Genomic DNA, 13,776 nt, shown 5'->3' with positions numbered 1-13,776 from the left:
CTTCTCTTTTGACTCTCCTGGTGCGCAGAAACAGGTTCTCTCAACCAGGGGCAGAAACTGCTTCTTTCTCCCACTGCAGCTAACAGGCAAAAGTGTTCATTAAACCCATATTCTAATAACCAGAGCCTGAAAAGTAGCCAGGGGGAGATCCGAATTCTACAAAACTTACACGCACAACCCAGGGATGTTGTAGTCCACTAACATCTGGGAGACTACAGGTTCTCCACTCCTGATTTAGAACTAGGTGGGAAATGTAGCAGCTATGGCTTCATCTGTTTTCTTCTCTGCCATGTACAACTTTTTCATGCCCCCCCTCCATGCTGGACCTGCAGGGCAGGGGGCTTCCGATGCAACTTTTTCAGTCCTTAAAGAGGTAGAGCAAATCACCAGGTTGTAACCTTGCAACTGAGCCTCTTGTAATATGTGCGTGTGCATCAAAAATACATAAACAAAATAGAAGAGTTACATCAGAGTAATTACTAACAGAATGAAATGTTTTTCCTCTTTCTGTGTAATTAAGCACATCTGTAAGATGCGCCGGAAGCTTGGAGATTTCCTGTATACTTCATCATCGTATTACAATTTGTACTTATAGTTTCCCTCCCACTATCTGCATAAGGAATTTGATAAATATTGCTGCCCCAAAATTACCTTTAAAGTCATTGTGGTGGGTTTTGTTTTTCTTTCTTTCTTTGCTCACAAAATACCAGCCCCGGACTGGAAAATATTTCATACGCTGAAGCAACTGGTCACGGGGTTGGTATTTCCCATTATTCTCTGTCTCAACCCAGCAAAGCACATTCTGTTCATACACCTTGGTGTGCAAAACCGCATTTGACAGGTGAAGGGAAAACCATATTAATTTTTCTCTTCTGATAAAGGCAGACAAGTAGCTTTGGGGTGTGTTGTGTTGAAAAATATCCCGTTGACTTGAGAGCCTGTTCATTCTTACAGCTTTAAAATGTGGCTTAGGGTTCCTAAATGCTCCTGAAAATACTTCAGCCTTAGTTTTGGGAATAGTAATATTTACTGACAGTCCTGCACAGTGGGCCCATCTTCCTAATACCCCCCCTTCACAGAAAAGGAGAGAGATTTTCTCACCAAGAGGTTACCTTGCAGAGAAACATTGAAGCTTTTGTTCAATAGAGATTTTCAAGTAAAGACTTCCATTCCATTATGCTTCAGAGGGGGAAATAAATAAAGATCTGGCCTAATTTGGAACTATTATTATTATTATTATTATTATTATTATTATTATTATTATTATTATTACTATTTTGTATTAAATTTGTATTCTGCCCTTAATCAAAGGTCCCAGGGTGGTTCACAACAGAAAAATACTGAATAAGAATACAAAATGCACAATAAAACAAAGACAGAAACAAACCCCAAACTCACCTTCCACAAACACATTTAAAAAACCATCAAATGTTAATCAGCCGAATACCTGGTTGAAGAGAGACATTTTCACCAGGTGCCTAAAGGTATGTAATGAAGGTGCCAGGTAAGCCTCCTTGGGGAGAGCATTTCACACAGGGGAAGCCACTGTAGAAAAGGCCTGTTCTTTTTTTTGCCACTCTCCAGACCTCTCTTGAAGATGGCACACAAAGAAGGGCCTTAGATGATGATCGCAGGGTCTGGGTCCGTTCATATGGGGAGAGCATTCCCGCTGACTCTCTAGGACATACCTGATGGACATTAGTTGCACACTCTATGGTATCTGCTGCAACCAATGAATGCAGCAAATGGGTGCTTTAGTTGAAATTCCAGCATTGCAGGGGGTTGGACTAGATGACCCTCGGGATCCCTTCCAACACTATGATTCTATAAGAGGCACACACAACCACCAAATTTCTTACTCATGTCTGTCTACTGACACCACTGGGGAGAGAGAAAATAGATGTCCTGTAGAGATGGGGAATGAGCAGCCTTTTCCAGCTTGATAAGGACATCTTCCAAGGTCTTGGGTGTCACCTTAATTTCCTTTGCTTTGTTGTCAAAACCATTGCTGTGGATGATGCAAGTGTTTGTGTGGTGTGGTGCTATGGAAAGGTTACATAAATTTTAGTGAAGTTGACTCTTTAAGCACCTATCACCAGGGGTAGTTGTACTACTCTAATTCTTTCCATATCTGATGCTTCTCTCCCTGCTAAATGAAAGGGCCTCCAGTAGAAGACTCTGCCCGCCTCCCTGTCTTCATTCAGATATTTAATGAACTCGCATAGATTGGGGACAGAGTTTTTCCCCGCCCCCATTGAGTACCCAGGGCAACAGCAGCAGCATATTGTCTTAAAACGGCTCCTGTGTCTCTTGGGCTGCAATTGGGCGCAGAGGAATGGTGGGAGGAACCAGCTGGGGGACCCTCAAGGGAAGAAGACACAGTGCCAGGGGATTGGTGGTGGGATGATGATGAGTGGTCAAAAGGAGAAGACTGGGAGTAGGAGGTTTTGGAAGCTAAAGAGGCAACAAGGCTAAGTGAGCTGGGAGAATCTGTGTCAGAGGGAAGTCCAGAATCAGAGGCAGAAGCTGAAGCAGGCGAGTGGGATGAGGGAGGACAAGAGGCAGAGAGATGAGTCAAGCTGGTGTCTTGTTCTCCTGCTGTGAAAAGCTCCCCTCCCTCCTTGTCTACAAGAACTAGAAGGGGCATGAAAAGGGTGGAGGAGAGGTTGGCTTCACACTGGCGCAGTCTCTGATTGCTTGGGAAAAGCCCTGGAGAGGAGGGAACTTTGATGACTGTGGGTAGACAGGGACTTTCGGTCCCAGCACATGATCCATGGGGCTAAGCTGCTGTGCTCATTAGGCCTGACACTGCACCAAGTCTGTGCAGACTGTGTTCTGACTAATGAAGACTCAACTCCAGCTTGAGCTGTGTTATTTACTGCTGGCCTACTCATAATATGGGCTCTTGTAAGTCCTGCATGGTGTTTGATACTGGTGCTGGGGTGCACTTCAACAGTGCCACCACAGCAGCCAATATGTACCCATACCTGTTATCAGCATCGCTACACACACACAATTACCGTTCTTTCCATTTTCAGTGCTCAGACTGACACTGAGAGGGAGTCAGGAGTGGGATGAGGAGGACAAGAGGCAGAGAGATGAGTCAAGCTGGTGTCTTGTTCTCCCACTTCACAGAAGTATTTAGAGAAAAAAGAGAGAAGAGTGGGGAGCCCCACAAAACAGCCCAAGGGGGACCAAGCATACTCAGAGGCCACTGAATGATGACAGGCTGTTTGGTTTGGGGAGAGGAGGATGAAAATGAGTCCTCCACTCTGTAATGTTTTGTTGCAGGTCTCACTGGTTCTCTGTGCTTCTGACGTTTGGGGTGTTAATGTAGCCATAGCAGAATCAAACCATGGAGAAGAGGGTGGCAATATTGGGGAGGGTGTGGCGGGTTGTCTGGTGCAGTGAATGGAAGCACTCCCTGCTGCAACAATTCATTGCAAATCACACTTGCAACTCCTTTTGTCACACACAAAGAATGAGCACACAATAGAGGTGCATTTCACAGCACATGTTGTTGACTTCAGCAGGCATTGAATGCAAGTCTCCCACTGTCTATCAGACCATCTTTTCTCTCTATCAATGGGCAGGGAGGGGGTGTTTGTAGCATCAATGGGTGACTCTTAAACTGTCACTTGCCCTGGGCTGACTGGCTTCCTCTTGTCTTCTAGAACCCTACAGTCCAGCCGTGTGGGTGATGATGTTTGTGATGTGTCTCACTGTCGTTGCCATCACAGTCTTCATGTTTGAATATTTCAGCCCTGTTGGATACAACCAGAATTTAACCAGTGGCAAAAGTAAGTAAGTTTCCAAAATTGCACACAGTGAGTGAGCCTTAATTTTTGGGTGGGGGCAAAGACAAAAAGCAGGATGTAATAAGCATGAGCCACCCTGCTATTATACACTCCACATTTAAACACTTGCAAAAGATAAACAATTCTCAGCATCTCATCGAAAGCATTGACCTTTGGAAAGAGAGCCCGTGGCAATCTCCAGCAGGTGGGATTTCTCTGCCTCCCCACCACAAGAGTCCCATGGCATTCCGGTTTCTGGTGTAAGGATTCCTCCATTTATTTACTTACTTTAGTTATGGCATTTCCAGACATCTCCTTTACCCAGCAAAACCAGGGTGCAGTACAGCACTCTGTGGCGACCCAACAATATTTATTTCTTTATGGTCGCCATCTTTTTCACACCACCAGCACCGATAACATTTCCATGTGCACACATAAACCCCAAACAAGAGAACGGAAATGTGGCAAACGAGACTGGTAAAGATCTCTGTCAAAATATGTGCCGTTGTTAAATATTTAAGACCTGCCAGACATTTTCTGCAGTTCGTGACAAAATCTGAAAAGCAAACTGAAAAGCACCCAAAATGCCCATTTTGAGTCCCCTACTGTGGGGAGAGAGACCCAGTATCCTTTCAAGCAAACTATACGAACACTGGCAGGACTCCCTGTCCTGTTTATTTACGTGTGTATAGATGGACCAGGTGTAAAAGCAAACAGGGCTCCTGTGCCTTTAAAACAGATGCACGGAAGGGAACATGTCAATGCAGATTTTCTCACCTCTGCATGACAAAGCTGCAGAAATTCTGGCTTCTTTGCAGCTATGGAAGGCAGCAGATTGCATCTGGTAGTCAGCACATGCGAAGGCTGTTTAGAGACAGTGCCCTGCCTTGACTCCTTCCTGTAGGATATAGTGCCTTTGGATCTCTTCCGAATCAGTCTAGAGGGTACCAAGGAAGCCCTCCTGATCACCCAGGAGCTGGTCCTTAAGTGTTCCTCCTGCAAGGGCAGCAGCCTTAGGTCAGTCTGTCCTGGGCTCCTGTGCAAAGAAACAAATGCATCCATTGCAGGCTGATCCGATCCAGCTCTGAGTCATGTCAGCATCTTTTGTGTCTGAACTGTCAACAGCTGGCCGGATCAGCCAGCCTGATTTGTAGGCTCGCCTGTAAACTCCGTGAGCAGCTCCTCCTGTTAACAGCTTCCGCGTCTTAAGTGAGCTGGGCAGAAGATTTCTCACAGCTGCTTGGAGAAGCTGTCAGCCCCAGGCCAATCCTACCATCCCTGCCCTTGATAAATGCTCATTAAAACTTACACATCCTGACATGTGGGGAATGAAAAGGCTCCTCGGGTGCTGAGAGATAGGTCCCACACACCCCCTCCAGCCACCTTTGGCTAGCCTTTTCCCCGGGAGAGCTCCCCAAATGCCACCGTCCCACTTGACCTCTGAGAATTTGCTGCTGAAGGTGGATCAAACAAAGGTAAAAGATGCTGGAAGTCAGGAGGAGACTGGTAGCTACAAGGAGAGAATAGCCTGGAATAAAAATATACAACCTATTTTTAGCTTTCATCATCCAACTCTGTAAAAAAAACACCAAACCTCTGGCAGAGTGTGAGTGGCTGGTACCCTGCTGCTTCCTTCCTTCCTCTCACTGGAAGCTGCCTTTCAACCATTCTAAACATTCTGGGTTTCTGATTTTAGGGTGGTTTTTTTTGTTGTTGTTCTTTGGCTTGTTTGTTCAGTATTGTTGCATTCTTAATTTAGAAATGGCAGCAGAATCTCATAACTGCAAACAGGAGGGAAATGGAAATATGAAGAACTCGCAAACATTCCTAACTGTGCCACCGTCCCTCCTTTGGCCTCATTATTACCATGACAAGGGGCTGATGTCAATGGCCCCCACCTTCAAATCACCTTCTTCCTGCCGGGTCAAGAAAACAAGGTCCAGAGTGTGGCCTGCCATGTGCGTTGGACTGGTTACATGTTGGGATAGCTCCATGGTTGTCAATGGCGGCCATGAAGTCCTGAGTTACCCCAGAACCAGCTGCCTTGGCATGGATGTTGAAGTCTCCTAGAACCAGCAGTCTGGGACTCCTCAGCACTGCCCCTGAGACCAGCTCTGTCAGCTCAGGCATGGAGACTGCTGGGCAGCGAGGCGGATGGTAAACCAGCAGAATCCCTAATCTGTCCTGATTGCCCAATGCCAGGAACACACACTCTAGATCCCTATAACTGGACAGAGAGCCTGGAGATAGAGAATCTCTATAGACCACAGCAACTCGCTCTCGGACCCTTGAGTCTGGCCTGATGCTGTACAGTGGTGCCTCGCTAGACGAAAAGAATCCGTTCCGCGATTCTCTTCATCTAGCGGTTTTTTCGTCTTCCGAAGCAAGCCCATTGACAGCTTAGCGGATTAGCGCTACAGCAGTCTAGCGGCTTCTAGCGATCAGCTGTTAAGCGGCTTATCAGCGGAACAGCTGTTAAGCGGCTTAGCGGCTTAGGAAAAGGGCGAAGAAACCCGCGGGGGGACGCAAGATTTTTTCGTCTTGCGAAGCAACCCCATAGGGAAATTCATTTTGCGAAGCGCCTCCAAAACGGAAAACCCTTTTGTCTAGCGGGTTTTCCGTCTTGCGAGGTGTTCGTCTTGCGGGGCACCACTGTACTGAGTACCCAGGTGGGCACAGCTGGGTGAGACCAACTCCACCCTGTTCACCCACCCAGGTTTCTCAGTGATACATTCCAGATCAGCCTCCTCATCCATAATCAGATCATGGATGAGGGAGATTTTATTCTGGCATTCAACAGCAGCAGTCGCATACCTGAGGGCTGACTGATATGACAATCACAATTCCCCAGGTTGGAGGGGGGACGGGTACACGGCAGTCACTAACTGCCTGTGCTGTGTGCCCCTCCTCCCACGCCATACCTCCCCCTGCCCAGAACTGCTGCAATTGGGCCTCCCCCTGCTCTCCCCCGCTCCTCTCCTCCCAGGCACATCGCAAAAAATGCCCTTTAAAACAGTTTAAAAACAATTTAAAAGGATATAAAAGAAGCCCTTTTTGCTGAGCAGCAGCAGCAGCCCTTATAAAACCTATCAAGCCCTGCCCTGGGCCAGGTGGAGAGAGGCAGGAGCAGGGCCCTCTGGCTCTCGGCAGGGTGGTCCTAGAAAGTCTGAGATCTGCTTAAGTGAAGCCCCACATTAATTGTTTGGGTTTTGAAGCTTTCCCCTGTAGTCATAGGGTCTAGAAACTTATAAACAATAAATGATGAAGATTCTCAGAATTCTCAATAGATTATACTGGAAAGGCACTCCAAGTAAGATTGTGGTGCTTATGTGGGTCTTTTCAATGTCATTTCCCAGGCAAGCTCTGCTGCTAATCTGCCAGCATTCTCAATACTGTGTCTGAGTTGAGCAATAAAAAGGTTGCAGCAATTGTTGCAATCCAACAAAGGTCAGACAGATTATGAGGTCTCTTAAGTACACTGTTGGGTTCTGGATTGCCCTGGTTCTCTCCTTCTTGACCTTCTGCTTGTCAAACTCTGCTGTGCCTACATCTTTAAATACAAGTGCATGTCTTTGCTTAACAAGTGGAAGAAGCAATCCCTTCCCAAAGCAAATCCTGCTCACGTGATGAGCCTTAGCAGAAATGGCGGCCAGAAATATTTCAGCAGAGATCTCCAAAGTAAATAAAAGGCACGTGTTTTACTTCCAAAAGCTTACAATGAACGAAAATGGCTTACTTCTAGCAAGAAAAACCTGCTACCTACAAATTGCTTTCCCTTCCATCTTTTCTAGAATCTGGGGGGCCTTCCTTCACTATTGGCAAGTCCGTCTGGCTGCTCTGGGCTCTGGTTTTCAACAACTCCGTTCCTATTGAAAACCCCAAAGGGACTACAAGTAAAATCATGGTGCTCATCTGGGCTTTCTTCGCCGTCATCTTCCTGGCCAGCTACACTGCTAATCTGGCAGCTTTCATGATCCAAGAGCAATACATTGATACTGTCTCTGGGCTCAGCGATAAGAAGGTGAGGAATGCTTGAGCAACGGTGGCAAAGGGAATGAATGTCGAGTGCTTAGGCCATGGGTGCAACGTTTTGTAGCTTGGAATATCCCACAAGGAAGATGTGCTAGTGCTGACTGAATGGCAGGACATAAACTCAAGTTGGTTACATTTGCTGGCTTTGGTAAGCAGCTAGAGGAAACCTGATAGCTTTTGGTTACCAAGGAAAATTAAGCCCACACAAAAGTGTCCCTTTCTGTGCCCACCTTTGTATCTGTAAGGCTGAAGATAACTCAATGGCTCTGCTTTTTTACTCTCAAAGTTTCTGACCTCTGTATTAGTGGCTCCCAAGACACTGTTGCAACATGGGCTATAAACTGAAATAAGTAAATGTAGAAAATTATGTTAAAATGGTGGTACTGAAGTACACACTCAGGTTGCCTCCAGACTGTCAGTTTTATAGAGTGGTTGGAGTATTGGACCAGGATTTTGGAGACCAGGGTTCAAATCTCCACTCTGCCATGAAGGTCACTCAAGAGACCTTGGTCAAGTCACTCCTTCTCGGCCTAACCTGCCTCACAGGATTGTTCATGAGGGTAATATAGGGGGAGGAGGAGAACTATGTATGTCACCTTGAGCTTCTTTGAGCAAAGATGGGTTACAATGCAATACATTAAATAAATAAAAACTTTTTGTAGGAGGGATTTAAGCACATACCTAAAATTTAGGTTTGCAGCCATTCAAGTGGATTAAAGGGCTCTGTCACCCTGGTGCAACAAACCTGTGTTTTTTTTTAAAAGTATCAGTTTTTTTGTGGTTTGGAAAGTGGCAAGGAAATGCATTGAAAACTGTGGGATGAACAGTTGATTTAATGGGAAGACATATAACCACTGCACAAACAAATCAGGATGAATCCATGATGAAGGCTGATGGTTGTATAACCTTCCCACTAACAAATTGGAACAGATGCCCAGTAAGGGCCAGGTCTAACCTCCAACTAAGCTTTGTGCAGGCAACTCAGGGTTGAACGCTCAATAGTTAGGCTGGAGGAGCCCAGAGCCCTTTCTGAAATGCGTATCCTCAAGTCTGAATAGAAGGATGCTGCTTCCATTATGGATCTGGCAACAGACTTGTCCTTGTGGTGTCCTTCCCAGTTTCAAAGGCCTCAGGAGCAGTACCCCCCATTCCGGTTTGGAACAGTTCCCAATGGCAGCACCGAGAGGAACATTCGGAGCAACTACCATGACATGCACTCGCACATGGTGAAGTACAACCAGCGCTCGGTGGAGGATGCCCTGGTCAGCCTCAAAATGGGGTAGGTTGCTGCATTTCCCCATAAGAAAAAGCAGCGTGCAAGAAGGCCTCAAGGTATCTGTGCCACACTGAGTTCATTCATGGCCAGCCCTAGCAAATATAACAGGATAAGTAAATATACTGGCATACACTTCAATAATGACGTTGAAGTTGGTTGTAGGAACTGGCCTATTTCACCTTCTGGTTCTTGTTTTCTGTTTGCTTGTGAGCTTCTGCTTCAGTGATGACAGACTCAGGTAAACATTCTGATACAGTTCCTGTATGCCTCTCACACAGATTGACACTATGGCATGCTGCATTTCTGACCACTTCCTTGGGGCATTCGCAGGGCTGGCCAGCATGTCAAAAATGGGCAGCCCATAGCAACTTGATCAAGTCACCATCCTACAAACAGGATCTTTATTGACTGAAGTTTCTCTACACGCTTGATGCTGTGTGAGATTAAACCATAAAGCAGCTCTCTGCTAATGATGACTATGTTTCAGTATCCTGTCACATAGCTGGGTTACTCTCTGTGAGAGTGTTGACTTAAGTTCCTGGTTCTCACTGTGAATCCCTTCTCTCAGTCAGACTCCACAAACATGTGAACTTGGTATCTATATTCTGTCCAAACACGATTATGTTTATTCTGGGAGGAAGCTTGCTTGCTGCTGTTGTGAGGTAAACGTCTCAGACCGAGTGCTGGCCATGAGATGCCCAAGTATCTTGTTTTCAGACTTTTCTAACAATCTGGATGTTTTGGAGTATGTGTGTATCACATGTGAGGTTCCTGTCTTTATATGTGATGCAAAATTTAACAATTTTGATACCCCGTAAGCTGCTAGGTCAATCAAAACAATGGTTCTCAAGCATCTTTATAGAGGTTTCCTTTGGTGTGTGATGGGTGCGTTCCACAGTGAATGCTGGTTTCACTCCTGTAGATGTAGCTAACAAGCCTCGAAATATTTAGTGCCTCCTAATTTTAGCAACAGAAGTCTCCATGTTTCCAGATTTTGAATGTATTACTCATTAGTAGGAGAGTCTTCTCTCTGCTACCAGCCTCTAATTCACCCTCTAATTTCATTTGCTCCATTCCTTTCTTTCATTCCTCTGTTGCTATCCTTTGTTCTGTTGACCTCTTGTTGTCCTTTTTAAAAGGCAACTTGCACAGCGCAATGAGGCTTGAGTGTGGTATTCTAAAATTAAGGGAGTGAAAGCAGTGCAAGTTGACTGCCCTGTTGTTTATGACAGTGGGGTAATGCTTGCTTTCCCCCAAGGCCATACTTTTGATATGGAGAAAGTGATTGCCCCCCCAATCACTCAAACTGTGAGATTTTGCAGCTGGGAAAAATGTGATTTATCTTCCAAACTATTACAGTTGTGGCTGCCCTGGAGAATATGCTATTTACCACCATTTTGTGAACTTTTTTTTTTTTTACATGAATTGTTTGAACAGTGTGCAGTCCCCTTCTTCAGTGTTAAGAGAGGCACGAGTTGTTTCCGAAAAAATACAAGCAAGACAATGACATATGCTGACATATGATGACATATGCAATCCATTGGATTGAAGCTTCTGGGACTGTCCTACAAATATGGTCAAGCCCACAGATGAGAACAGCTTCGCTTGCTTTCTTGCATCATTTTATAGCCTGGCACTTGGCACTGTGGGACCTTCTAGCTTACCAACCCCCCCAGTGTGGCTTTTGTAGTTGCTGTGCCTTAATTCCCTCCCCCTCCATCTCTCTCTCTCTGCTTGATTCCAGAAAGCTAGATGCATTTATATATGATGCTGCGGTGCTCAACTACATGGCGGGCAAGGATGAAGGTTGCAAGCTAGTGACCATTGGCAGCGGGAAAGTCTTTGCCACCACCGGCTATGGCATTGCCCTCCAGAAGGACTCCAAGTGGAAGAGGCCAATTGATTTAGCCCTCCTACAATTCCTGGGAGATGGTAGGTAGTTCTTTTTCTCCTCCCCCCAAACACACTTTGCTTCCTCATCCTCAGGGGTAGTTGTCAGTAGTCTCCTATGTATTTTTCTCCAAAGGGTCACAGAACAAGAAAACCGCTGTCTTAGCAGGTTGGGGGGGGGGACACCTGGCCACAACTGCCTCACAAACACAAAGCTGAACCCTACTTAATCTTTATTCCCTCTCTCCTCTTTCCACTTTCTCATCCAGCCCTCCATGTTCCCTGGCATAATCACAACAGTTCTGTGTTGATTTAAAATTGTATTTATTTTTAAGTGTGAAGGTGTTAAACCCGTCGTTCCCCCCCCCCAAAAAAAAACTTCCAACAGCCTGTCAGAACCTCTGACCCTGAGGGGCAAAAGAGGCACAAGGATGCCCCCCCCTCACAAGTCCCTCACCCTCCCTCCCTCCATTATAGCGGTTGCTTTAAAAGGCATTTTCACATGCAAATAATAACTGGAGGATAACCTGGAATTTAAATTGGAGCTGCAATTTTAAACATGTTTACTTGAAAGATAAGGCCGCATTCCTAACCATGTCTATTGACTTCAGTAGGGCTTGCTCCCAATTAAATGGGGTTAGGAGTGCAGCCCTACATCATCAAAATTAGTACAATTATATGATGTTTGTGGGTGGTATCATTTATCCCATGTGGGACAAACTTTTGCTCCTATTGTGTCTCCTCCAGTATATATTTTTTCCTTGTGTTGTTGCTGGCCAGGCCCCCGTTTATGTTACAGTTGCTGCATGTATTTAGGCCTCGGTTGTCTCTTTGACCCAATTTCCTGACCACCATGTGGCAATGCCTCCCGTCGGTTCTGTCTTGCTGGCTGCTTCGCCCCAGGGTGCTAGGACAACTGTATGCTTGGATTCTGGCTCTCTCCACTGAGCCGGCAGCCTGTGACCGAAGTTCCTTTCTGAAAAGGAGAATTCTGAAAAGGTTTCAGAGCACTGTTCCTCACTGCCACACCGTTTGGTAGTCCACACATTAAATCAAGCACAACGTCTCCTTGTCAGGTGTCTGGGAAGTTATATCGCCCTGAAATCACTCTCTCTTCCCTTCAGTAGGAAATAAAGCTCTCTTGTCACTCTGGAGACCTTAACAAGTGATCTGTGTGCAAAAATGTTTTGTTTTTTTAAAAAAATGTGTGCAGGGTTGGGGGAGTTCAGATGGGAGTGTTTTAAGGAAATGTCGAACATAATGGGGGATCAGAGAGCCAGAAAAGGAGACAGGCTATGAGAAAAGGAGAGGAAAAGGGAAGGTCTGTACACTGGGAGCCAGTGTGGTGTAGTGGTTAAGAGCAGTAGTCTCGTAATCTGGTGAACAGGGTTCGCTTCCCCTCTCCTCTACATGCAGCTGCTGAGTGACCTTGGGCTAGTCACACTTCTCTGAAGTCTCTCAGCCCCACTCACCTCACAGAGTGTTTGCTGTGGGGGAGGAAGGGAAAGGAGAATGTAAGCCGCTTGGAGACTCCTTCGGGTAGTGATAAAGCGGCATATCAAATCCAAACTCCTCCTCCTCCTCCTCCTCTTCTTCTTCTTCTTCTGATCAATGACAAATATGCTGTTATATGAACAAAAGCAAGTAAGGTTAAAGAACACATCAGAGAGTCCCTTTAATGAGTTCCTGTCACAGTCTTGACTTGTTGTCTCTTCTCTGAACACTGCTTCTTGTGTTTTAAAGCAGAGAGGTGTTCAGTGGTGGAGTGACAGTGAGGAGCACGGGGTGAACATCCCAAATGTGGACAGCTGCTCCCAGGACTCTGGCCTGGGTGGAGACCATACCTTCTGGCCTGATATTATATATTGGGGTGACCCACGTGGTCCCTTCCAACTCTACAGTTCTAGGATTATACTATAAGGCCCATGAAGCTGATAAGCTTAAATTTAAGCTCTGTTGTCAGGGGAAAGGTTTTTCCATGGTATAGACCTCCAGAAATGCTTAGTCCTATGGAAGGTCATGGGAACAAAGGACATTTTACTTGAGTAGCCATGGGTATTTTGGCTGAGGTGGACAATGAATACTACAAGCCAAAAATAATCTAAATTTCTTCAGGTTCAACTATTTGTGATGCAACTAGCTGTGATGTCAATCAGAGGAGATCCCTTTGCTAGGATTTGACTGTCTTCCCTTCTTGTTATTTGTTTATCAGGTGAAACACAGAAGCTAGAGACTGTGTGGTTGTCAGGGATCTGCCAAAATGAGAAGAACGAGGTGATGAGCAGCAAGCTGGACATTGACAACATGGCAGGCGTCTTCTACATGCTGCTGGTGGCCATGGGGCTGAGCCTGCTCGTCTTTGCCTGGGAACACCTGGTCTACTGGAAGCTGAGACATTCTGTACCCAAGTCTCACAAGCTGGATTTCCTTCTGGCTATAAGCAGGGTAAGGATGCCATGTAGATATGTAGTCCTATGTACATACCCCTTCTGTTTTCCAAGGCAAGAGATTATTCCTAATGTGACACATAGACAGTTTATTCTTCCAAGCCACTGGTCATATTTGAACAGAGGGCTTAAACCACAGTGTTGCCCTACATGCATAAGTACAAAAGAAGGAACCAGTGCAAAGTGATACTGTAGTTGGGAGGTGGAATAAGCCAGTAATTCCATTTCACTTTGTCTGACTCCTGGTCCGTCCCCACGTTCATACCAGGAATGGTTAAAAACAATCTAGTATTCACTTTCAAAACAAGGGTTATGCAGGTGGCTTAAATGAATT

The 13,776-nt window shown here is 45.7% G+C and overlaps 1 protein-coding gene across 2 annotated transcripts in view; it reads left to right on the top strand.

The window, feature by feature from the left end:
- GRIN2C (glutamate ionotropic receptor NMDA type subunit 2C) overlaps positions 1 to 13,776 on the top strand; it is a 93,027-nt gene that overhangs the window by 70,014 nt on the left and 9,237 nt on the right. For both annotated transcript variants that reach the window (XM_081899557.1, XM_081899556.1), the window contains exons 8-12: positions 3,675 to 3,800; positions 7,589 to 7,818; positions 8,948 to 9,108; positions 10,850 to 11,037; positions 13,208 to 13,440. In XM_081899557.1, the coding sequence (XP_081755683.1) occupies positions 3,675 to 3,800; positions 7,589 to 7,818; positions 8,948 to 9,108; positions 10,850 to 11,037; positions 13,208 to 13,440 (938 nt within the window). The remainder of the gene's footprint in view (positions 1 to 3,674; positions 3,801 to 7,588; positions 7,819 to 8,947; positions 9,109 to 10,849; positions 11,038 to 13,207; positions 13,441 to 13,776) is intronic.

This window comes from Podarcis melisellensis (assembly GCF_964234715.1).
Source record: "Podarcis melisellensis genome assembly, chromosome: 2".
Classification (NCBI taxonomy): Eukaryota; Metazoa; Chordata; class Lepidosauria; order Squamata; family Lacertidae; genus Podarcis; species Podarcis melisellensis.
Note: the sequence above shows the minus strand (reverse complement) of the source record. Positions and strands in the feature narration are given on the sequence as shown.